This window comes from Spermophilus citellus (assembly GCF_964194105.1).
Source record: "Spermophilus citellus genome assembly, chromosome: 2".
In the NCBI taxonomy this organism is placed as follows: domain Eukaryota; kingdom Metazoa; phylum Chordata; class Mammalia; order Rodentia; family Sciuridae; genus Spermophilus; species Spermophilus citellus.
Genome location: NC_138183.1, coordinates 66,140,046 through 66,167,027, shown reverse-complemented (window position 1 = coordinate 66,167,027; position 26,982 = coordinate 66,140,046). Strand labels below are relative to the sequence as shown.

The 26,982-nt window shown below is 38.9% G+C and overlaps 1 protein-coding gene across 5 annotated transcripts in view; it reads left to right on the top strand.

Moving 5' to 3' along the window:
- Positions 1-26,982, top strand: part of RCL1 (RNA terminal phosphate cyclase like 1) — a 61,392-nt gene that overhangs the window by 15,331 nt on the left and 19,079 nt on the right. For 3 of the 5 annotated variants that reach the window (XR_014020427.1, XM_081279705.1, XM_081279706.1), the window contains exons 2-5: positions 7,040-7,111; positions 9,860-10,035; positions 16,871-16,945; positions 18,361-18,485. Coding sequence is in view for 4 of the 5 variants with exons in the window: in XM_081279705.1 (XP_081135831.1) it covers positions 7,040-7,111; positions 9,860-10,035; positions 16,871-16,945; positions 18,361-18,485 (448 nt within the window). In the remaining variant the exon portion in view is untranslated. Of the gene's footprint in view, positions 1-7,039; positions 7,112-9,859; positions 10,036-14,370; positions 14,529-16,870; positions 16,946-18,360; positions 18,486-26,982 lie in introns of those variants that run through there. The other 2 variants (XM_081279707.1, XM_081279708.1) reach the window with 2 other exon arrangements.

Genomic DNA, 26,982 nt, shown 5'->3' with positions numbered 1-26,982 from the left:
TATTTTGTGTTGTGTTTTCTCAGTGAATTAGCCTGATTTTTTTTAACACTTATTTTTAAATTTTGTTTATTTTCTAGGAGGATTATTGTTTTCATTTACTTTTTTAGCTTTTAATTTTGTTCCATTTCTAAATTGTCAGCTATTTTTGCCTTTTTTCCTTTTCTTGGCTATCAACGGTAATCAAATCAAATTATAATCTTTAGAGTTGCAACTTTTTTTGGGTAGACTACCATATATTTTGATTAAATTTATATATCTGTTTAAGGTATTTTATTATGTCCTGTAATTTTCCCTTGACCTGGTTGTAATTGAGGAGAGATGTTATATATTTCTTTACATTAAAATATAATTTTTTATCACATTTTATATAATCACATGTGCATAAATAAATAAAGCATATTATTTTCAAGTGTGTGGACATCTTTTAATTCTAAGAGTTGGGTATGTGTTTGTAATTTCTGTCTTGAATTTAATGAGGAAAATAATGATTCAGTTTAATTTTTTTACAGTTTACTGCCTTGTCTTCCAGTTATTCTTTAAAGAAATTGCAATCACATTGCATATGTTCCTTTTTAACTTTCCCTTAATATAGTGTTAGCATGTCCTTTGGTAAATAAACAACTTAAACATATTAATGGCTACATAGTATCATAAAGATATGTCTTAAGCTATTTGATTAAAACTCTTTTATTGTCTTTTTAAATTATAGGGCAGTAACTTTATTTGTATTTTTAATGAAACTATTTGTCAAAATACATGCACATGATTCAAAATTCAAAGGGAGTTTATAAAGTCTTTCTTTTGACTCTCTTCCAGTCCCACTCCCTGTTAAGTAGCAGTATTATTAATTTGTTTTGTTTCTCTTCGGAACTCTTTTCTCAAAACAAATTATATATATGTATATAAGCAAGTTATATAAATTATATATAAGCAATATTTATAATATATAATTTACTTTTTTACATAAATGGTCATCTTTTTTTCCCCCCACTGAATGTACCTTGGAGATGATTTATATCAGTGTATTTTAAAATCTTATAAGACTGCAGAGTGATATGGTACATGGATATGCCATGATTTACTTAATCAGCTCGGTATTTGTACACATTTGAGTTAGAATACTTTGAAATTGAAGCTTTATTGAAATTTGCTCCTGGGTGGTATTTAATTTTACTTTTTGCAGTGCTGGGGATTGAACCCATGGTCTAGGCATGCCAGGCAGGTGCCATAGAGCTCTATTTCCAGGTCAGGTCCTTGTTTTTAAAGTACAGATCTTCAGTTATGTTCCCCCTACATGCTTCTTTGAGACATGCTTTTGCCTTTCTGTCTTATAGGGCACATATACACACATGAAAGAAATGATGAGTTCACTCACCAGAGGAGTAACTCTGGGGATAAGGAATGGGAGGGGATTAGGCATGGCAGGTGGTATTTAAGGAACCCCAAGATTAATTATCCTAACAGTTAAAATTTTATTTTAACTATGAAATATAAGAACAAGAGAAATAGCCAAGACATAAAATAGTGCTTAAGGGATCGTAAAATGAACATCTGGGTGACCCTCATCCAGTTCAAGAAGTAGAACCTTGCCAACATCTATGCACTTCTTGCCATTTACAGTTATTCATAGCTAACTATATTGTCCTTAGTGGTAGGCACATCCTGACTAATATGGCATTTGCTTCAATTCTCTTTATAGATTTATAACTTTATTATGTATTCCTAAACAATGTAGTAAAATTATACTTGCTTTGGGGACTTTTCCTTTAAGGTTTTTAGATAGCTGAAATTTTGTCCCCCAGGAGCAGTCTTAAAGAGGGAAGAGTCAAGGTGTCCAGAAGGTAAATGGGTAAGGAATCCTATACATCTTGGCTTAATGAAGTTTGAGAACGTCTGTCTTACTATTAGGTGAACTTGAGATTTTTTTTATACCAGGTGATGGAGCTGTATCTTCACTGTTGCCAGGATGAGCTAGCTCACGTCTAGTTCTTTGAAATATTGCTTCTGAAGCACCTGTTTGCTATGTCCTGGGATGATCTCGTCTGGAGGTGTCTTTAGGTGCCCTGTCTTTTTTTGTTCATGTTGGGGTGGAAGTACAAAACATACATCAATAGTAACTCTAAACGTTAATGGTTTAAACTCTCCAATAAAGCGACATAGGCTGGTAACATGGATTAAAAAAACAAATCCAACAATATGCTGCCTCCAGGAGACACATCTGACTGGAAAAGACGTACACAGGCTGAAGGTGAAAGGTTGGGAAAAAATATACCACGCACATAGTCCTCGCAAGCAAGCAGGGGTGGCCATCCTCATATCGAATAAAATCGACTTCAAGACTAAATTAATCCAAAGGGATAAGGAAGGACATTATATACTGTTAAAAGGAACCATTCACCAACAAGATATAACAATTATCGATATTTATGCACCAAATAATGGCGCTGCGACGTTCATAAAACAAATTCTCCTCAAGTTCAAGAATCAAATAGACCAAAACACAATAATTATGGGTGACTTCAACACACCTCTCTCACCACTGGACAGATCCTCCAAACAAAAGTTGAATAAAGAAACTATAGAACTCAATATCACAATTAATAACCTAGACTTAACTGAAATATATAGAATATATCAACCATCTTCAAGTGGATATACGTTTTTCTCAGCAGCACATGGATCCTTCTCAAAAATAGACCATATATTATGCCATAGGGCAACCCTTAGTAAATATAAAGGGGTGGAGATAATACCATGCACTTTATCCGATCATAGTGGAATGAAACTGGAAATTTATAATAAAAGAAGGAAGGGAAAATCCTATATCACATGGAAAATGAACAATATGTTACTGAATGATCAAAGGGTTACAGAAGACATAAATGAGGAAATCAAAAAATTCTTAGAGATAAATGAAAATATAGACACAACATAACGGAATCTATGGGACACAATGAAAGCAGTTTTAAGAGGGAAATTCATCGCCTGGAGGTCATTCCTCAAAAAAAAAAAAGAAAAACCAACAAATAAATGAGCTCACACTTCATCTCAAAGCCCTAGAAAAGGAAGAACAAAACAACAACAAATGCAGCAGAAGGCAAGAAGTAATTAAAATCAGAGCAGAAATCAATGAAATTGAAACAAAAGAAACTATTGAAAAAATTAACAAAACTAAAAGTTGGTTCTTCGAAAAAATAAATAAGATCGACAGACCTTTAGCCATGCTAACGAAGAGAAGAAGAGAGAGAACTCAAATCACTAACATACGGGATGAAAACGGCAATATCACAACAGATGCTACAGAAATACAGAAGACAATTAGAAATTATTTTGAAAACCTATATTCCTATAAAATAGAGGATAGTGAAGACATCGATAAATTTCTTAAGACATATGATTTGCCCAGACTGAGTCAGGAGGATACACACAATTTGAACAGACCAATATCAATGGATGAAATTGAAGAAGCAATCAAAAGACTACCAACCAAGAAAAGCCCAGGACCAGATGGGTATACAGCGGAGTTTTACAAAACCTTTAAAGAAGAATTAATACCAATACTTTTCAAGTTATTTCAGGAAATAGAAAAAGAGGGAGCCCTTCCAAACTCATTCTATGAGGCCAACATAACTCTGATTCCGAAACCAGACAAAGACACCTCAAAGAAAGAAAACTACAGACCAATATCTCTGATGAACCTAGATATGCAAAAATCCTCAATAAAATACTGGCGAATCGGATACAAAGGCACATTAAAAAAATTGTGCACCATGACCAAGTAGGATTCATCCCTGGGATGCAAGGATGGTTCAATATACGGAAATCAATAAATGTTATTCACCACATCAATAGACTTAAAGATAAGAACCATATGATCATCTCGATAGACGCAGAAAAAGCATTCGACAAAGTACAGCATCCCTTTATGTTCAAAACATTAGAAAAACTAGGGATAACAGGAACTTACCTCAACATTGTAAAAGCTATCTATGCTAAACCTCAGGCTAGCATCATTCTGAATGGAGAAAAATTGAAGGCATTCCCTCTAAAATCTGGAACAAGACAGGGATGCCCTCTATCACCACTTCTATTCAATATAGTCCACGAAATACTAGCCAGAGCAATTAGAAAGACGAAAGAAATTAAAGGCATAAAAATAGGAAAAGAAGAACTTAAATTATCACTATTTGCAGATGACATGATTCTATAACTAGAAGACCCAAGAGGGTCTACAAAAAAAACTACTAGAACTAATAAATGAATCAGCAAAGTGGCAGGATATAAAATCAACACGCATAAATCAAAGGCATTCCTGTATATCAGCGACAAAACTTCTGAAATGGAAATGAGGACAACTACTCCATTCACAATATCCTCAAAAAAAATAAAATACTTGGGAATCAACCTAACAAAAGAGGTGAAAGACTTATACAATGAAAACTACAGAACCCTAAAGAGAGAAGTAGAAGAAGATCTTAGAAGATGGAAAAATATACCCTGTTCATGGATAGGCAGAACTAACATCATCAAAATGGCGATATTACCAAAAGTTCTCTATAGGCTTAATGCAATGCCAATCAAAATCCCAATGGCACTTCTTGTAGAAATAGATAAAGCAATCATGATATTCATATGGAAAAATAAAAGACCCAGAATAGCAAAAGCAATACTAAGGAGGAAGAGTGAATCAGGCGTATTGCGATACCAGACTTCAAACTATATTACAGAGCAATAGTAACAAAAACAGCATGGTACTGGTACCAAAACCGGTGGGTGGACCAATGGTACAGAATAGAGGACACAAGACTAATCCACAAAGTTACAACTATCTTATATTTGATAAAGGGGCTAAAAGCATGCAATGGAGGAAGGATAGCATCTTCAACAAATGGTGTTGGGAAAACTGGAAATCCATATGCAACAAAATGAAACTGAATCCCTTTCTCTCACCATGCACAAAAGTTAACTCAAAATGGATCAAAGACATTGATACCAAATCAGAGACTCTGCGTTTGATAGAAGAAAAAGTTGGCCCCGATCTACATATTGTAGGGTCGGGCTCCAAATTCCTTAATAGGACACCCATAGCACAAGAATTAATAACAAGAATCAACAATTGGGACTTACTTAAACTAAAAAGTTTTTTCTCAGCAAGAGAAACAATAAGAGAGGTAAATAGGGAGCCTACATCCTGGGAACAAATCTTTACTCCTCACACTTTAGATAGAGCCCTAATATCCAGAGTATACAAAGAACTCAAAAAATTAGACAACAAGATAACAAATAACCCAATCAACAAATGGGCCAAGGACCTGAACAGACACTTCTCAAAGGAGGACATACAATCAATCAACAAGTACATGAAAAAATGCTCACCATCTCTAGCAGTCAGAGAAATGCAAATCAAAACCACCCTAAGATACCATCTCACTCCAGTAAGATTGGCAGCCATTATGAAGTCAAACAACAACAAATGCTGGAGAGGATGTGGAGAAAAGGGTACACTTGTACATTGCTGGTGGGACTGCAAATTGGTTCGGCCACTTTGGAAAGCAGTATGGAGATTCCTGGGAAAGCTGGGAATGGAACCACCATTTGACCCAGCTATTGCCCTTCTCGGACTATTCCCTGAAGACCTTAAAAGAGCATGCTACAGGGATACTGCCACATCGATGTTCATAGCAGCACAATTCACAATAGCTAGACTGTGGAACCAACCCAGATGCCCTTCAATAGATGAATGGATTAAAAAATGTGGCATCTATACACCACAGAGTATTACGCAACACTAAAAAATGACAAAATCATGGAATTCGCAGGGAAATGGATGGCACTAGAGCAGATTATGCTTAGTGAAGCTAGCCAATCCCTAAAAAACAAATACCAAATGTCTTCTTTGATATAATGAGAGCAATTAAGAATAGAGCAGGGAGGAAGAGCAGGAAGAAAACACTAACATTAAACAGAGACATGAAGGGGGAGGGAAAGGGAGAGAAAAGGGGAATTGCACGGAAATGGAGGGAGATCCTCATTGTTATACAAAATTACATATAAGAGGCTGTGAGAGGAATGGGAAAATAAACAAGGAGAGAAATAAATTACAGTAGATGGGGTAGATAGAGAAGATAGGAGGGGAGGGGAGGGGGGATAGTATAGGATAGGAAAGGTAGCAGAATACAACAGTTACTAGTATGGCATTATGTAAAAATGTGGCTGTGTAACTGATATGATTTTGCAATCTGTGTTTGGGGTAAAAATGGGAGTTCATAATTCACTCGAAGCTTATGTATGAAATATGATATGTCAAGAGCTTTGTAATGTTTTGAACAACCAATAAAAAAAAAGTAGGTGCCAGTTATACTGTATGTTCAAGTACCTTTTATATATATTTTAGTTGTAGATAGACACAATATCTTTATTTTATTTATTTATTTTTATGTGGTATTGAGGATCGAATCCAGTGCCTCACGCATGCGAGGCAAGTGCTCTATTAATGAGCCATAACCTCAGTCCCCAAGCCCCTTTTTAATCTAATAAAAACTGAACTGGTTAGATGATTATGGATCAGAAAGGGATAGGAAGGGAGAAGGGACACTTTTTTTTTGCGGGAGTGCCAGAGAGAAACTGTGAACTCTTTCTATCTGTGAGACTGAAGAGTGGCCCATAATTTTAATCTCCCCTCTCAGAATCTGGAAGAATTGAAGTCAAAACCCTTGCTTGCTTTCTGCCATTTCTCTTATTTGATTTGTCCTCCTGAGGTCAAAAAAGGACTATTATGGGTTTTATGCAGTTGAAATTAATATCCCATTACATTGCTGGTATAGAGTTGCTGATTTTTGTGGAATGTGAAGGCTGAGTTGTTTCTTACAGTTCTGCTACTTAGTGCTTTTCCCACTGCTTCAGGTTCCTCAACTCATCCACTCACACAGCTCTTGAGGAAAGCTTGCGTATGGTGCTGGAAATAACCTGTTGTCTACTATAGTACCAGGGTCAGATGAAGTGTCCTAACATGAGGCCAATCTTTCTCTTTTCCCCACAGATTTTGAAGCCAGCTTCATAAGGCTATTGGACAAAATAACTAATGGTTCTCGAATTGAAATAAACCAAACAGGTGAGCTCCTTTTCTGTCCATTCCTGAAAGGACCTATATATATTACCTAAACATTCCTCTGTTTCTCTTTTTAAAAATATTTTTATTAGTTGTTGATGGATCTTTATTTTTTTAATTTATTTATATGTGATGCTGAGAATCGAACCCAGTGAGTGCCTCACACATGCTAAGCAAGTGCCCTACCACTGAGCCACAACCCCAGCCGTCTCTCTTTTTAATGGTATAAATACTATATTGTGTTTAAAACTTTACTAATTACTTTGTGTCACACAAGTCTTCATTAGGTTAGAATGTTTAGAGGCTCTCTTTTGGATTTAACAAGACGAATCTGTGAGTGAAGATTGTAATAAAAAATTATCATTCTAGATCATTAAAATAGTTCAAATAGACCCAGTTTCCTGTGTTTGATAAAAATTTCCAGAGGTGTATGTGAAATCTGTCAACTTAAGGGGCATACACTTGATTTAAGGAAGGTAGAGAACTCAGAGTTTCAAATGAGCAAGCAAGCATGTTTTATACCTAACATTTACATAAATCTTTTCAAAGTCCATTTACATATATCATTATATTATTCTTAAAGTAAACTCTGAGTAGTTGTACGTGTTGAAATCTATTTTAAAATTTTGTCTTTTAAAATAAGTTTATACAAATATGTGCAAAAAAAAAAAAAGTAAAAACCCCTTTACCACTTTCCTCTTCCAGTCCCTTCTCCTGGGGTAGCCACAGTCACCACACTTGCTTACATGAGCACTTATGTAACCCAGACCATCAACAGGGTCATGTTCTTCACAGTTCTGCAGCTAGTATTTTTTTTCACTTGCACAGATGTCTCATAGAACTTTCCCTACTGGCACATGCAGGTCCACCTCCATATTTCTGTGGGCTCTAGTATTGTAATCCATTGTATGGATGGGTGATAATTTATTTAATGCTCTCTACTGATAAATACTTAGGTTGTTTCTAGCTTTTTTCCCCCTTCTTCTTTTTTTCTATTAGAATCTTTATCTGCTTTGTGTAACGAGTCATGGCAAATATCCTTTGACTGGCTTTGTGAATTCTATACACATATTCCACAAAGGAATTGCTGATTTTTCATATGTTGGCTTTCTTTTTAAAAAAATTTTATTAATTTTGAAACAGAGTTTTCCTGTGTTGCCCAGGCTGGACTTGAACTTCTGGGCTCAGGTGATCTTCACTTCAGCCTCCTGAATAGCTGGGACTATAGGTGTTGGCCACCATGCCCAGTTACCACCATGTTGACTCTCTAAAGAAAGACAAGCTTGGATTCATACATGGCCTTGTACCATGTGAGATATGTTGATCTGTGGCTGCATTTACCCATACCTGGCAGAGAACAAGGTTCAGACCTGAAATGTTTAGATACTCTTTGCCAGCTGTAATTCCCTCAGTCTTCTTGCCTTGTTTACTTTGAAATTGCTGGAGATTTTTTTCAGAAATGAAAAAATTATTGGATGGGCTGGGGATGTGGCTCAAGCGGTAGCGCGCCCGTCTGGCATGCAGCGCGGCCCGGGTTGGATCCTCAGCACCACATACAAACAAAGATGTTGTGTCTGCCGATAACTAAAAAATAAATATTAAAATTCTCTCTCTCTCTCTCCCCTCACCCTCTCTTAAAAAAAAAAAAGAAAAAATTATTGGAGATTCAGAAGGCAGATAATTTTATTCTCTAGTCATGTCCACAGTGGAGTTTGGAAAGACATTTATTTATGTGACCCTGTTCATTCCCCCTTTAGAATAAAAGCCATCATCCTTATCTCGTCAGTTTCTCATTTGGTTAATTTCTGGCATAAGTAGGTGGAATTGAAGGATTTTGTGGTTATATACTCTTTCTCTGGCTTCTTGATCTTAACACTGTTGAGGATAAATGACCTAGAATCATACCCTTTGAGAAGTGTTGGTCACTTTAATGAGAATATAATCATGATTGTGATTATTTAGATTTTTGTGTTTTATTTTATAAACTCTCAAGAGCTATTTTCCTTTATTTATTTTTGATAAATTGTGCCAGAAGACATTGCAAAAGATTTTGAGCAATGTCTTAGAAGTACTTAGTTTACCCTACTGTCCCAAATCATCTAGGGTGTTTTACAATGTTTTTCCTCTGATATCACATTTAGTAAGAAAATTTGGGGATGATATAAATATATGTGAAAAAATGAGTAAAGAAAATGAAGAAGAGTGTTCACCAAGAACCATAACATAATTTTAGATAGTTCCATTTATTAGTATTAATTTAAAATTGCTGCCACTCTTGGCATTGAGTGCCACAAAGTACTTGCTTTTCTAGGCATCTTTTTTTGGTTTATGAACTGTATGAGAAATCTCATTTCAAGGGGCCTAGAGGATACTGGCTGCTGGTGTGATGCTTTAAGACTATTGTTCATGAACCTACAGTCAGCACAGTCTGAGAGTGTTCATCTAAGAGGCTAGGGTGCCTATGAAGAGCCCTCTTCTGTGCCCTGCCATGACTTTGGAAACTCAGATGGCTTAGAGAGGGGTTTAATTTATTACTATTTATTAAATTACACTCACAGTTTATTATTGTTACAGAGGCTTGTCAGTAGTGACTCAGCTTTTGGAGTGAAGTGCAGACTCTCAGGAATGGCATTTTGAACTCCCTTGGATGCCCTTGCCATGTTTTCCCCTTGGGACTTACTGCATTCGTTGTCTTGTGACACTGGTTTTGTTCCTGCTGCATCTGGCTGTTTTTTTTCCCTCTGGTTTAAGGAACAACCTTATATTATCAACCTGGCCTCCTATATGGTGGATCCTTGGAACATGACTGTAGTGTCCTTCGTGGCATTGGCTATTATCTGGAGGGTCTTCTCTGCCTGGCACCATTTATGAAGCACCCATTAAAAATAGTACTGCGAGGAGTGACCAATGACCAAGTTGACCCTTCGGTGAGTATCAAGGTCAAACCATGGTGTGATTTTTCTTTTGTTTCTCATTATTACTCAATTACTAAGAAAAAAGTTTCTCATAAGCACGCTTCTATTTTTGAGTGGGTTTTTGTTGTTGTTGTTATTTATCTGAGATTTAGTGGTTAATTTACTCCAGGAGGCAGATGAACCAAAACTTGTGATCATCACATTCAGGATGATTACTAACATTCATCAAGGTGCCTTTCATTGTTATGTCTAGGAATCTTCAAAACAGATGCTTGATGTCTCATAGTGTTTGACATGAAATATGCTTCTGTTGGCTGAAGTGTATGAGAGTGGAGTTTTGTAAGGTCATCTGAGAGCTGAGGCTAGAGGGCAGCAGATCAAAGTTTTAGGCAGAAAATAATCTCTTGGCATTGCCACAGCAGAGTCTTGACTTATCCAGTCTTCAACCATAAAATCAGGAACTTTCTTTATCTGCGAAATTTGCAGATTTAGAAAAAAGCATAAGGGCAGGGAAGGAATGTGTGATAGTTTGTGGATACCAGTAAACTTCTTACTAAACTCTCTAGTTTTTCTGCATTTGTGGAGAGAACAGTTTGATATACAATTGAAACCTTCATTTTGATCAGTACAGTTCTCTTAATGCCAGTGTGCTCAGAAGGAAAAGTTGCTGCTTTTGGATACTTAACTGTCCAGAGAAGGTGTTAAAGCTGAAGATCAAGAGGCCTGACTTGTCTTCACTGTTACAGACATAGACCACAGACTTGAATGGGCATTTTCTAAGGCCAACTCTGAAGTGTGTGCAGCATTCCTAACTGGAAAAGACCAGTTAGTGGTGTATTGAGCTCCAAATTGGAGGCTGGTATCCACCAGAATACCTTCCAGTATCTGGGTTAATATGTTCTTAGGCAATGGAAGACTTATTTCTCAATCCTTGGTAATTCAGCTGTGTAAACTCTTTTTCTAGCATGCTAAATACAGTGTACAGTGCAAGATCTGAAATTCTTACCTGTAAATGAATGTTATATAAACTGATAAGAATTTTAATTTAAGTGATTGCTTTTCAAGAAGCATTTTGAGAAGATTTTCAAGAAGAAAATCTGCATTTTTAAGAAGATGCTAGGAAATGGGCCCTTTTGTTAAAAGTGTGAGAGGAGGCATCTATATTTTGAGATGTAAGGAGGAAAAGTGTGTCAAATTATGGGGAAAGGTTCTAAAGTATACTTGGGACTTTAATGCTGTGTATCCCAATTTTGTACTCCTTTTCTATAATTACTATTTTTTAAAAGCTGTTCTCAGTGTAGTTGATAACTTCCCCAGAAATGGTACTTAATTCTTTTATGCAGCATATTAAAAACAAATCTATTTTCATATATGACAGGACTATCTCCTTTTGCCAGCAGCATGACTAAATGATGGTGGTTGATATACTTGGCTTAGCCCAGGTTAAAATAAATACTCCTAATCCTAGGTAAGGAGTAACTTCTTTAGCCTGTCTCCATTTACTCATGTCATGCAAGTATGAATACCATGAGTGACTCTGCTGTCAGGGAGCTCTCATTCTCATGGGGTAGACACCTGTGCGCATGGCTAGGGAGATGAAAAGACTGAATCCCCTTGGTCCCTGATAGAGGTACAAGCAAAGTGCTGATCGTCAGTACCTTAGTCCATTTTGCATTGCTGTAACATAATACCTAGACTGGATAATTTATAAAGAACAGAGGTTTATTTCTTACATTTCTGTAGGCTGGGAAGTCCAAGAACATGGTGCTGGCTTCTGGTGAGGGCCTTTGTCTTGCATCATAAAATGGTGTAGGCATCAGATGGCAACACAGAAAAATTGGACTAAATGTATCCTTTTCTCACAAGCCCACTTCTGTGATAATATCCTTAGTCCATTTGCGAAGGTGGTGTCTTCATGACTTAATCAACTTTTTTTCTTTCTTTTTTTAAATTGGTCTCAGGCATTTTATTATAGCAATAGAAAACAGGAAGACAGAATTGCGTATCTTTAGGTCTTCCATGGTCCTACCTCTTAACATGTTAAATATGGCTTTTTGGAGGATAATCCTGGATGTTGAGTGAACAGTGAATTGGAGAAGTGATAGACTAGCTTGGGCTTTATAAAGCTGGAAGTAGAAAATAAGGAGAAGGGCATGATGGCAAGAGTGACTTAATGACTTGATAAGTACTTGGAGATGGACTGAGAGGAATGGCCAAAAGTGACTTCATAATTTTTTTTGTCCTGATTGACTTTAAGGATAATGTTTAGATAGTGTTTGACACAGTAAGGGGAAATTGTGGTAGGATAATGGATGATGTGTTTGATTTTGTTACTGTACTCTGAGCTTTTGGCAGCATAACTACATGGGGATGTCCATATGGCAGTTAGAAACTACTGTCTGGAAATTCAAAGCAGGTCCTCAGGATCTTACCTACTGAGATAAGTCTGGTCAGTGAGATTGACTAGCTATGGTTGAACACTAGTAGCATTTTAGCTGAATTGGTCCTATAGCTGTCTTTGCTTTGGCCTATATAATGTGATGATGGCAGTGGTGTGTGTTTGTTGGCGGAGGGGAGTAAGAGAGAGAGAAAGAGAGAGAATGAATTTGTTGTTCATGTCAAAATCCCAGCTTTTGCATGAGTAGGGCAGTGCAGGAGCAGTGGAAGGCTGTTCCTGCATGATGGCCATCAGTTGGAGCTATGTGGCAGCTGCCCTCTGGTAAGACATGAGCTTTCCAGCTGGACACAATTCTCAGTTGATCTCCTTATTCATTTCAATTTCCTTTCTAGACTTTGTGAGTCGTAGAGTTTTTTTGTTGTTGTTGTTTATTGTTTTTTGCCCTGTGGAGCAAGGAACTGAGAATAGAAGAGTGAGGGGAAGTGAGTGTTTAAGATATGAGAGAGAAAAAAGTAGCTGGAAATAGAAAAGAAATTTGGAGAAACCAAGCAGCAGTCAAATTGTAAGTAGCTGGGAATGATCCAGAGTTACTGTTTGCAGGAGTCAGGTTAAGCTTGAACAGTGAGGTTTGGTAGTGAGAAGTGTTGTTGACCTCTGAGAAAGGTACCCTGAGTTACCATTTTTTAGGTACCATAGAGGGACAGCTCAGTTTCCCTGAAGCAGAGCTTGCAGGCCTTATTCTGCTTTAGCTAGAACATGCAGAGCTGGAGAAGATAATAGAGTGTTTAGGCTAGCTTCTTATTTCATATAGAAGAAACTAAGGCTTCAGAGATTTAGGGAAGTATCCCAGATTTCACAGCTAGTTAGAGGCAGATTGAGGCTTAAGCCCTCTTTAGCTTTCCAACCCTTGTCTCACAATACCAAGTGTGTCTGGTGGAGAGTGATTAGGAGACAGGACAGTACTTGAAATTACACTTGTGCTTCTGGCTGACTTTGGAAATAAGTTTATTTGACTTTGTCCTTTGTGACTTAGGGTATAAGTAGAATGAGCCAGAAAGGATGCTCTACTTTCTTACCTTTTTTCCCCCAGGAGAGGTGGTGGCTGCCTAGTTTCAGAGTAACCTGTATCCTAGCACTTACCAAGTCTTTAAGATTTGGCTTCGTCCTTTCCCCAGCCACCCTTAATTCTATCCTAGACAGACTCTTCTGGGTTCTGGCAATCCCATATGAGTATATAGTCATGTGCCACATAATAGTGTTTCCATCAATGACAGACTATGTATATACCAGTGGTCCCATAAGATGTCACCTATTGACATCGTAGCTGTCGAAATGTTGCATCTAGCTGAGTGTGGTGTGCATACCTGTAAGCCTAGAGGCTCAGATAGAGGCAGAAAGATCACAAGTTCAAAGCCAGCCTCAGCAACTTAGCGAGGCTGTAAGCAGCTTAGGGAGACCCTGTCTCTAAATGGAATGCAAAAAAGGACTGTGGATATGGCTTAGTGGTTAAGTGCCCCTGGGATCAATCCCTGATAAAAAAACAAAAACAAAATACCCCACAACTGTCCTTATGTCATAGTGCAAAGCTTCTGTCACATGTGATGCTAGTGTAAACAAGCCTACTGTGCTGCCAGTTATATGAAAACATAGTATATACAGTTATGTACAGGACATAATACTTTTTTCTGGGGATTGGGGATTGAACCCAAGGGACAGGTTATCACTGAATTAGATTCCTAACCCTTTTAATTTTTTATTTTGAGACACTGTTCTACTGAGTTCCTGAGGTCTCACTAAATTGCCTAGACTGGCCTTGAATTTGGGATCCTCCTTCCTCAGCCTGGGATTACAGATGTAAACCACTGTGCTCATCCAGTTCATAGTATTTGATAAAAATAAATGTTATTGGTATATGTATTTACTCTATTATAGTTTTCTTGTTATTTTAGAGTTTATTCCTTCTACTTATGAAAAAGCTAATTGTAAAACAACCCCACGAAGGCCCCTTCAGAAGGGAATTCCAGAAGAAGGCATTGTTCTCAGAGGAGATGACAACCCCATGCATGTTATTGCTCCTGAAAACCTTCCTGTGGGACAAGATTTGGAGGTAGAAGATAGCGATATTGATGATCTTGATCCTGCATAGACCTAAGCTATGTGTTTGTGCCCTAGGGTTTTTTTTTCTTTTTCTTGTATCAGGGATTGAACCTAGGGGTGCTTAACTACTGAGCCACATCCCCAGCCCTTTTTAATATTTCATTTTGAGACAACATCTTGCTAAGCTACTCAGGGACTCATCAAGTTGCTGAGGCTGTCTTTGAACTTGTGATCCTCCTGCCTCAGCCTGCTGAGCTGCTGGGATTACAGGTGTGCGCCACTGCACCCAGACTGTGTTTTAGTTTTGAACAAAAAAGTTTAAACAAAAAATAAAAATGACAAATTTAAAAATCAACCATACCGTATAGCCTAGGAGTGTACTTGTCTGCACCATCTAGATTTATATATGCACACTTAGCTGGAGGGGTGGTGTACATCTGTAATCCCAGCCACTTGGAGGCTGAAATGGGAGGATTGAGCAACTGGGCAACTTAGCAACACCCCCATCTCAAAAAAAAAAAAAAAAAAAAGTAGGTAAGAACACTCTGTGATGTTTGCACAGGGACAAAATCACCTAATGACGTGTTTCTCAGAAAATATCCCTATTGTTAAGTGATGCATGACTGAATTACGTTTTTGGGTATGTTTAGCTTTAATATTTAATTAAAATAAGCTAATCTTTAATAGGTTTTCCTTGTCACTGCCCCTGCCACACCTGATCCATTCTGAACACGTTCCCAGGCTTTACAGGTTATTTCTACTTCTGGTTAATTTTCTAATACCCAGATATTTAGTTAGAGCGTATCTTCTGCTATAAAGCCTCCTTGGAGATCATTCTGTCAAATCAGCCTGTGAAAATTGTTAGCAGCTTGGAGACGAACCAGCATAAGGTTCTTATCTAGAGACAAGAAATTGAGATGGTTGTGATTTTTCTCATTTGTGGCTGTACAGCTAATTAGAGGCAGAGCCAAGACCAGGATTAGGGCTTTCTCCTATATCCTCTGTTTGTGCTACCTTCCCTCGCTGTCCCCTGATAGGGTCAGTCTTCTCAGGATCAAGGAGGAATACCTGTTTCCATTAGAGGTTCCCCCTACCCCCTGTGGTGCTGGGGATTGGACCCAGGGCCTCCTGCATGTGACGCAAACACTCTATCAACTGAGCTATATCCCCAGCCCCTGATTCCATTAGGAACTAGTAGGGAATGATTCTCTTTCCCATCATGTTAGTAGTCTTTTTTGTTGCTGTAACCAAAATACCCTACAAGAACAACTCAGAAGAGGAAAAGTTTATTTTGGCACATTATTTTCAGAGGTTCAGTTCATGTTTGGCCAACTCTGTTGCTCTTGGCCTGAGGTGAGACAGGACTTCATGGTAGAAGGGTGTGAGGGAAGAAAGTTAATCAGCTTATGGTGGCTAGGAAGCAGAGGGTGTGCAAGGAACCAGGGACAAAATATAAAATCTCTACTGTATGCTCCCAGTGACCTATTTCCTCTAGTCATGACCCACTTGCCTATAGTTACTGCTCAGTATTTTTAATTTATCAAATGGATCAGTCTACTGATTAGGATACAGCTCTCATAATCTAATCATTTCACCTCTGAATATCAACACAGGAACTTTTGGGGGTTACCTCATAGCCAAGATATAATGCGCATGTTACAATTGAGCAACATTTGCTGATTTTTAGATATACATAATTTGGATGCCATTCTGATATCCTATGAGAAATCCACAAATTGATAAGGAAGACCTCAGAGCTCTGAATAGGGAAGAGATAAGAATAACACTTGGCAAAAGTCTTGCCGTTAACTGTGGATGGTTTTATAATTGTAATTTGGGGTCTGTGTTGTCTCATGGGTTTTGAGACTATAATTCCCTCACTACTCTCCCCTCCCATGTAGAATCAGCACCTTCATCTGGACTCTTAGGTTAATATTGAATAGTTCATTTGGTTTGCTTTTACTCTGAGTGCCACCAGCTCTAAACATTAAAAAGATTACTGAAAGAGAATGATAGTTTCTTTCACAGTGTGTATACCTGTAAAAACGAGCAGAGATCCCAGTTTGTTTGTTCTATGAGCCCTGCAGTTTTTTCATGCCTATTGCATGTAATGCTCAAGGAGACTACAAGGTAGGTGTAGGTCTCCATTTCATCAGTGAGGAAAGCAAAGCTCCGAGAAGCCCAGTGATTTGCAAAATCAGAGACTTAACTTGGATAGAGCAGTTGTAGGCCAGCATTTTCTCTTCACCAAACTGTACCACCTGCCTTGTTGCTAACCCTTGCCTGTTTTTTGAACTCTTTCTATCTGCCCAAAGTTTAATTAAACTTTTTTTCCCTTCAAATACTTTATAGGTTGATGTTCTTAAGGCAACAGCTCTCCCTCTGTTGAAACAGTTTGGGATTGATGGTGAATCGTTTGAACTAAAGGTAAGAATATATTGAACTGTTGGCTGTATGTATGTTATCAATTGCTTGGAAGAGCTCTGTGACTCAGTGTGTATGCATGTCACAATTGAAGTTATCATCTTTAAGAAGTCCCAAAGGGCTCATGAACCAAACACTATAAACTTTGAACTGAAAGGGACTTGCTAGTAATGATAGTAGTGTCCAACAGTCATGTTGTACATTGTGGTAGGTGCTATAGTAAACATTCTACATGTATTAACTCCTGTATTCCTCACACAGCCCTCTCCATAGCAGTTAGGAGAGCCGTAAGGATGCTGTTCCTATTGCTAGTCTGATCTCGATATAGTTTGTGTTCAGGAACCCCCAATGTGAGTGTCCCTCAGATTTTTCAGTATTTCTAAAACATAGTATAAGTGATTTAAGAATCTGTTTCCTATTTAAAGGAATTTGTGTTAGTCAGCTAACCAAAATATTCTATAAGAACAACTTAGAGGAGGAAAAGTTTATTTTAGCTCACGATTCAGAGGTTTAGCCAGTGGTTGGCCAAGTCCATTGCTCTGGGCACAGTGAGGTAGAACATCATGTTGGAAGGGCACAATGCAGGGAAGCTGCCCCATTCATGGAAGCCAGGGAGCAGACAGAGGAAAGTGGGGAAGGGACCACAGGGAAGATGAACATTTCCAGGGCATGGCCCCAGTGATCCATCACTTCAGCCACTCCCCACCTGCCTGTAGTTACCACCCACTCAGGCCCTTTAAATGAGAAGGGACTGATTAGCCTACAGTGCTCATAATCTAATCATTTACTTGTTAATATTCTTGCAGTATTTTTTTGGAGATACTGTATATCCAAACTTTAAGAGTTATATCAATCTAATGTGGTAATACTGGATATCTTAAGCTGTTTAGCATATTTATTTTTTAAAATTGATCGTTTTAAACAGGGACAATGATTTCTTTTGGGCTTGATAGATCAGGTATTTGCATAGGAGAGAAAGGGATTCTTTTTTTTTTAATATTTATTTTTTAGTATTTGGCGGACACAACATCTTTGTATGTGGTGCTGAGGATCGAACGCAGGCCGCACACATGCCCGAGAAAGGGATTCTTGATAGCTAAGAAATGGGATCAGCTGATGAACTGGGAAGAAAAAAATAGGTAAAATAGGTCACGTTGATGAAATGACCTACCTAGGGCTGTAGATAGATGAAGCAAAGCCCACTTTGACTTTGACTTGGACATGCTGCCAACAGCACATACCCTCTTGCAGGTAACACAAGGTGTTGTTGGTTTTGAAGGGATTGACATTGAATATGAAAGGACCATTTGCCTTGAGGAAGAGCTTACTGGAAAAATGAAACCTCTCTGGATTAGGTGTCAGAGTAATTCACTGCTTTGCTGCATCCTTGCTTTATCACTCTTCATCATTTTGTGCAGATTGTGCGTCGAGGAATGCCCCCTGGAGGAGGAGGTGAAGTGATTTTCTCCTGTCCTGTAAAGAAGGCCCTGAAGCCTATCCAGCTCACAGATCCAGGAAAAATTAAACGTATCAGAGGAATGGCGTATCCTTTTGCTTTGAGTTTAGATTCCTCATTTTTTTTTTTTTTTATTGCTTTACTAAGATAAGAATTACTAATAGCTTTACTTCTTCCAAGGATTATTTACATTTTAGGCAACAGCCTAGGGAAAGATTTTAGTTAAATCATACTTGTTAGTTGAGATACGATGTTTTATTATCTGCCTCACCATGCTAGATTGATTTGTTCAGTTTTTTTCAGTTAATGTTTAAGCATATGACCCTGGGGTATGAGGTCTTCTCCTGAGGGTTTGGTTTGAGAGTCACAGAGGAACTGCAGTCCCTTCCCTCCCTCAGAGGAGCTCATCATCTGGTAAAGGAAACAAATGATACAACCTTATAGTTCTAATATAACTTGCAAAATGGTATATAGGAGGGTATGCAGTGGGCTTGGGGAATTGAGAGTAGGGATTCGCCACTTTTGTCTAGAGGATTTAGGAGGGCTGGAATAATAAATAGTATCTACTATTTATGTGTTTACTGTGTGTATTTTGACAATCATTTTATATACCTTATTTTTAAACTCCGAAGAAGAACTGAGTTTACTCACATCTTGTTTTACAGATGGGGAAACTGAGGCTTCAGAAGCTTAAGGAATTTGTTAATACCATCACAAGGCCAATAATAGCAGAGCTGGAATTTAAACTCTGGAGCCCAGGCTTTTATCCTCTTTTTCCCACAGAAAGGAGAGGCCATTCGAATAGAGCCCTGAAGGACTGAGGCTTGTGAAATGGAAATAGAAAGGGGGAGTGCTTCAGACAGAGCAGTGCACCTCTGTAGAGGGGAGTAACAAGCAAGGCAGTGTGGCTGTGGTGTGGCTGGCAGTCAGGTGAGTCAGTGGCATTTGATGGGGAAGACAGGACTTCAAGACAGGTAGGAGTCAGTAAATAGCTGAAGGGCATGTTAAGGAGTTGACCTTTATTCGAAAATCAGTGACTTTCATCTGGGGAATGAATTTGTATATCAAGAGAACACCTTTGGTGATAATGTAAGAACTTTGGCTCACTGTGGACATTTTTGAAAATCAGATTTTAAAAATACCACCTAATGGCAACACTTAGAGGCAAAGGTAATGGGATTATTGTTGGGCCTAAAAGAGAGGCAGTGAGGGTAGTGGCCAGAGGACAGGTAAGACATGCTATTGAGAGGCTGTAGAGGCAGTGTGGGTATGACAACGGGATGACCTGGTCAGTGATAGAGGAATAGGGAGTTATTGAAGATGATTTTGATGTTTCTCACTGAGACACCCAAGTAGATATGTGTGTTCTGATAGTAGATAAAATTTGGGGTGGAGTTGGGTGAAGGTGGGATTGAGTTTGGTTTTATACATGTTGAGTTTGTGGGTCCTTCAAGAGAACTACAGGGTGGTAAGTATAAAAGGAAATTAGAAATGTAGCTCTCTAACTTGGGCAAGGAGGGGGCTAGAAAGAGTGATTTGGAGTCAGTTACCAGGTAGAACGAGAAGAGAGGAGAGTGGAACCCTGAGAGGCCACCAAAACTGGAAAGTAAAAGCAAAGTAAAGAGGAGAGTACAGCCTTTGGGAAGTCCAGGTCAGCACTGCAAAGGCCCCCGAAGAGACCGTGTTAGGGTGGGGAAAGAGCTGAGGTCTTTGGGAAGAGCTATTTCCAGAGAGTGGTGCGTGCACCAAATGGTGATGTGTTGGAACTTCTCTTTTCGGAAACTTATTTACTTCATGGTTACTGGAGATTGAACCCAAGAGCACTCTGCCTCAGAGCTACATCCCCAGTCCTTTTTAAAAAATTTTATTGTGAGACTGGGTTTTGCTTTGTTACCCAAGCTGGCTTCAAACTTACAATTCTTTGGCCTCAGTATGTGATTTCAGGCGTGTGCTACCATGCTCTCTTCAGAATCTTAACAGGTAAGAGAAGAGGAAAAAAGATGAGGTGGTAACTTGATGAGGAGAGAGTGTAGAATGCCCTCCCTTTTAAGAAAATGTTGGTAATTATTTGAGTGTTTTGCAGATTGGATAAAGTGGATGTAAGTAGGAAAGAGGGCGATTGAAGAATTAAGGTAACAAGGTGTGAGTAAAAGGCCAGGGGCTGGAGTAAGACAGGTCTGGGTTCTATGTTTTGTTGTTTGCTGATGATAGCACTTTGGCTTCAAGCCCTGGTTGACTCATATATCAGTGGGTCTATTGTGCCTACTGCACGGGTTTGCAGTGAGGTTAAATGAGGCAGGAGATACACAGTAAGAGGTACAGGTAAGTTATTGGTAGATGGTGGCTGCTGTTATTTTTACTCTTATTTGAGGGATTCAAGTCTATAGGCATATATTAAGGATGGCTGAAGATAGAACTGTGTGGAGGTAAGTAGAAGGAGATTGGGGTTAATTTTTAGTTTTTATTGAGATAGGATGGTATCGAAGATAAGAGGAGCAGCATGGTAGGACAAGGAGAGTGACAAAGTTGGTAAAGGTGTGCTATTCCAGTTATGTAGTAACTGAAGATAATAAAAAGGTTTGGGGAACAGCAATAAGGGCTCAGCTTAAGTTGAAATTTTGTCATGGTGGCATCCTAGAGGGAAGAGTAGAGAAGGCAGGAAGGCTAGTTTCACCCAGGGGATGAATACACTTAACCAGGTGGGTGAGCAGTGCAGGACGACAGGTGGAAAGAGGTAGAGTGTGGACAGTTACGTCATTGAAACAATTGCCAGTATGCGACTTACTCGGTAAGGTAGCAGGACTCACTGTCCTGGAGAAGGCAGGAAGTCAAGGGATTGGAGATCTTAATAGATTTGAAGATCAGGTGTAACAGAAGTAGATATGTATGCTGTGTGGAGGGGTAGGATTATGTTTAGGGAATTCTGTTTTGATGTTTTAGTTATTAAAAGAGTTAAGATTCTAGGAGCAGACAAGAGAGCTAGGTGTTGGAGGCAAAGGAGGGGGATGAGTTGGACAGTGACTTTCCTGGAAGTAGAGGAAGAAGGTAGGCCAGGATGCCTGCTTCCCAAGGCAAGGTGTGTGCTTAATGTTTTGCATTTCTCGGGAATTTTTACTGAGAAACAGGGATGGTCTTACTTGGAGGAAAAGAGGTATGGTGTGGATTAACTTTTCAGAGGCCTTGATTAACCTGAATAAAAAGTGGTGAAGGACATGGAATAGGGTGGGCTGCATAGCCACAAGATGGAGAAAGTAATTGTTACCTAAAAGATCAAACTTGTGGTGCTGCCTGAAGTTCTTTGTAAGAATCATCAAGAGCAGAGGAATAGCCAAGGATGGGGGCTCATACTTCCAGTTACCTGGGAAGCTGAGGTTGGAGATGATGAGTTCAAGGTCAGATTGGGCAACTTATCAAGATCGTATCTCAAAATAAAATAAAAAGGGCTGCTGGTATAGTTCAGTGGTAGGGCACTAGTCTACGTATCCAAGGCCCTCGGTTTGTTCACTCCCCAGTGCCACAAATGGGAAAAAAGGAAAAATAAAAAAGAACAGAGGAATATGTAACAGAATTTCACTGGTTTATTGTCTGTTTTTGCTTGGCTGTCCTGGGAACCACCTAAGGGCCAAACCTTATATGTGTGAGAACACGGGCAAATTGAGGAGAAATGGTTCCTGTCCTGGAAGCCCCCAACTTGATTGATAGTTAAATTGGTTGAGTGATTTCCTAAGATTGTTCAATTTTGATATTCTTGGAGTCTGAGGAGCTGGGAAAAAAGGCTACAGAGAAGGTTATAAAGAAATGAAATACAGTGTGACTAGGTGTGTGTTTTTTTGTTTTTTGTTTTTGGGTCCCAGGGATTGAACTCAGAAGCATTTAACCACTGAGCCACATCTCTAGCCCTATTTTGTATTTTATTCAGAGACAGGATCTCACTGAATTGCTTAGTGCCTCACTTTTGCTGATCCTCCTGCCTCTGCTTCCCAAGCTGCTGGGATAACAGGCGTGTGTCACTGTGCCTGGCTAGGTATGCATGTTTTTTAAAACCAAAAATTCCTTTTCTACTGATCCATGTCAATCACTTATAGATGGATCTTATTAATAAACACAATGTATTCTGCCATATAAAGGACTCCAAAAAGTCAAATCTTATTTACGGCCCTTGAATTGTTTTGCATTTTTCATTGTTATCCAAAGTGCTGTAGTTAAATGGCCTTGTACATGAAATGCTATACACTTTCAGGAATATTTTGAGTTTTGTTGCTTTTCCTTTTTTGAGATGTGTTTCTTTAATGTTGTATTGTGGCAGTGAACTCTGCTTGGAATCCAGTCTGTGGTCCATAACTGTGATTTCCAGCAGTGCGCTCTGTTTGTTTTGATATGGTCTTGTCATAATCCCTTAGGTTTCATGGAGGCATCATACTGGGGTGCCCCTGTGCTCTCTATTGTGAGTATTCAAAGCCTGGCGAGTGTTCCTTTGGTGGTGGTGGTGGGATGTGGGAAGCCGCGAGGGTTTACAGAGAACATAAAAGCCGGAAGAGTTGCTGGTGCCCTGGCGCCCCCCTGGATGCAAATTTGTTTTTCCCTGGCTTTTCCTGTTAGTGTTCTTGAACCTTCCCTGTTTAGAATCAGGAAAACACTTGCAAGGTCTCATGTTTGTCTCTGTCTTAAGGGAGATAAAGAATACCTAAACCATCCCCAGTGTATCTCTGACTAGTAGAGGCTTTCTCTCAACTCCCCAGGAAAGTCAACACAGCACCCTTTCTCAGATTACTGTCTATGGATCAAACATTCCAGCCACTGGTCTCCAGAACTGCCATTTAACAAACACCTCAAAGGAATGTAGGTTTGAATTATCATCTTCTTTGCCAGTTTTGGAGCCTGGGAAAAAAGAACTGCTTTTGGAAAAAGCTTTAAATTTGTGGTTTGTTTACTTGTAGGGCTGGTTGGCTGTAGGACTGAGCTCGCTGGTGGTTTTCCTCACAGGAGGGCTGAGTTGGGAGAGATGTGGTTGGGAGAACTGTGGTTTTAACTGAGTTCCTTCCCAATGCATCTTTTTTTCTCTTGCATTCTGCAGAACGATGACCAACCAGCCAGGGCCTGGGAGGATGCTGGTTTGATTCCTGCCAATACTGTGAATAGACAGTAGTTACCTTTTATTGAATGCCACCCACTGTGGTTCTCCCTCTGCCTGATGTGAGGCAAGAAAGAAAGGAACACTGTTTTAGTTTTATCGTGTTGTCCCAGAGCTCATGATTTGGTACATAAAAATAAATGAAGTAGCTTATAGATGAATTGGGAATGAATTGGAATTTGTGGAGTAATCTTTTTTCCTTTCCTTGATTGTAGGGAAGGCACTTGAGAAAGTGTTCGTCTCTTTTCACTTAAAAAACACACCCTTCTTATCCTCCTGCTTTCCATATTTTTGGAGGGGTAAGAGGAAGATTTTTTTTGGAAGTCAGATCTGTTTAATATTGAGCAAGTGTCTTAGTTCTGTTTCTTAAGGTGAGCCCTAGAACTAGGCATCATGGCCCTTGCCACAGGGTTGCTGTGAGCATAAAATAAGGTGATATGGGGCTGGGGCTGTAGCTCAGCGGCAGAGCGCTTGCCTAGCACGTGTGAGGCACTGGGTTTGATTCTCAGCACCACATAAAAATAAACAAATAAAATAAAGGCATGCTGTCCATCTACAACTATAAAAAAAATTAAAAAAAAAAAAAGGTGATACGACGCCAAAGACGTTGGGAGCCATGAGTGCTGTGGATTATGTATTAGGATACATCATCAGTCCTGGGGAGGGTAGGTAGGTTTAAGCCTTCAGGGTGGCACCCACTCAGTCCAAAGGGTATGAGACTTGGGACAATTTGTCTAAACTGTCTGTGGTTAGAAGTATGTTCTGGACAGGAGCGGGGGTGATGTAACCGGACTGTGTATGTATTGAAAAATCCTTCTTTGCTCTTTCCTCATTTCAGGTTTGTCCTTTTTGTCTAGTCAAATATTTATCGGGTATTTCTGGGTACAAAAGTAGTGTATTGGAGAGTTGTAAGGGATACAGAATCAAAGTTCCTGCCTTATGGAATATGTGGTCTTTCTGAAGAACAAGAGCAAGATGTGTACATGTGAAAAGAGGTACATGGTGAGTTCAGGGGAAAAACACAGGTGGGTGCTGACTGGAGGGTTATAGGAGAGAGAGAGGGAGGGAAGGAGAGAGGACTCTGGACTGGAAAATGGTAGAAGGCAGTTCACACTGAAGAATTTGGACAGTTTGAATGTGTGTGTGGGGGGTGTAGGGAGTGATAGTGCAAAGCTGGGGATGAACATACTGAGCAGATTGAAAAGTCTTACAAAGGACCCTGAAGAGTCAGGAGTCACTGGGAGACTCACTAGCCTAAGGGAGATTGCTCTGTTAGTAAAATGTTCAGGATGAATCAGATGTTGGTGGTGGGGGATGTAAACGCCAGGTCAGGTTCCTTGTATAGCATTTTGTTTTTACAGTTCAAATGAAAATTAAATGTGTTATTGACAGTAATTCTTGAACAGCTAGGCTGGAATGGCACCTTGCTTTTTGTGTTGGACTTGCCATGTGGTTCATATCAGGGTGGGAAAGTGACATTATTTTTCAATTTCTTTAGTCCTACATATACAGTCAGCTTTTGACCATACATTGCACCTGAAAGTGCTTAATACTTTTAATTTGATATGTGGGGTTGGGAAGAACCAGTCTCTGTAATAAAGTCTGATTTTAGCTAACAGTTTCCACATCCTCAAGCACCAGCCTTTTACTTGCTTTAGTAATATCTTCCTCCTTTCTTTTCGGGGTGCCTCCTTTGGGAAGTGCTAGGGATCAGTATTTTTGACCATAACATAGCAGATGGAGGAGGCTGTATCATACACAGATGGAATAATTAGTTCTTAAATAATAGAAACAATAGGATCTGTAAGTTTGAAAAAAACAGTACTCATCTGGCTCTTTGATTAAGCATTTTTTGCTTTCCCTGTCAGCATATAGGAGGTGGGTTGGGATTGGCCCTGGTGTGCCTCAGTGTGGTGTCTGTCCTGACCTTAGGTTCTTAAGAGAAAGACTTCTTGCTTACAGAAGTGGGAATGGATAGAGAATAGAAAAGTGTTCTCAGGTCTTGAGCTTGAAGAGAACCTGGCCCATGACTTGCAGAGAGGCAATTGTCTTCACTCCTAGAGTTGAGCCATTTCTAGATAGAGGGGTGTGAATAGAAAATAGGATGAGGGCAGGGATGGAAGAGCTCATGTTTTATATTTTCCAGTCTCTGAATTTATGTTTTTATTTAAAAATATATATACTTATTTATTTTATATAAGTTGATAGATATTTTTTAATCTTTTATTGATTTATTTTTTTTCAAATACACAACAGCAGTGGAATGCATTGCAATTTTTATTACACATATAGAGCACAATTTTTCATATCTCTGTATATAAAGTTTGTTCATGCCAATTTATGCTTTATACATGTACTTCTTTTGCATTACAATTCTTAATACACATATATACCACAATTTTTCATATCTCTGTATATAAAGTATGTTGACACCCAATTCGGGTCTTCACACAAGTACTTTGTTTTTTTTTTTTTTTTGTTTTTTTTTTTTTTAAAGAGAGAGTGAGAGAGGAGAGAGAGAGAGAGAGAGAGAGAATTTTTTTTAATATTTATTTATTTTTTTTAGTTCTCGGCGGACACAACATCTTTGTTGGTATGTGGTGCTGAGGATCGAACCCGGGCCGCACGCATCCCAGGCGAGCGCGCTACCGCTTGAGCCACATCCCCAGCCCACACACAAGTACTTTGGATAATGATGTCCATCACATTCCACCATCCTTGCTAATCCCCTGCTCCCTCCTTTTCCCTCCCTCCCCTCTTCCCTATTTAGAATTCATCTATTCCTCCCATGTTCCCCTTCCCTACCCCACTATGAGTCAGCCTCCTTATATCAGAGAAAACATTCAGCATTTGTTTTTTTGGGATTGGCTAACTTCACTTAGCATTATCTTCTCCAATGTCATCCCCCATTTACCTGCAAATGCCATGATTTTGTTCTTTTTTAATGCTGAGTAAAATTCTATTATATATATGCCACATTTTTTTAATCCATTTATCCACTGAAGGACATCTAAATTGGCTCCACACTTTAGCTATTGTGAATTGTGCTGCTATAAACATTGATGTGGCTGTGTCCCTATAGTATGCTGTTTTTAAGTCCTTTGGGTATGATAGACCTTTATTTTACTTATTTTTTTTTTAAAGAGAGAAAAAGAATTTTTCAATATTTATTTATTTTTAGTTCTCAGCGGACACAACATCTTTATTTTATTTTTATGTGGTGCTGAGAATGGAACCCAGCGCCCCGCACATGCCAAGTGAGCACACTACCGCTTGAGCCACATACCACATAAAAATTACTTATTTTTATGTGGTACTGAGTATTGAACACAGTGCCTCATGCATGCAAGGCAAACGCTTTACCACTGAGCTACAGCCCCAGCCCTGAATTTATGTTTTTTAATTTTGACCAATTAAGCCTTTTATAATTATAATGAAAAAAATTGAGTTATG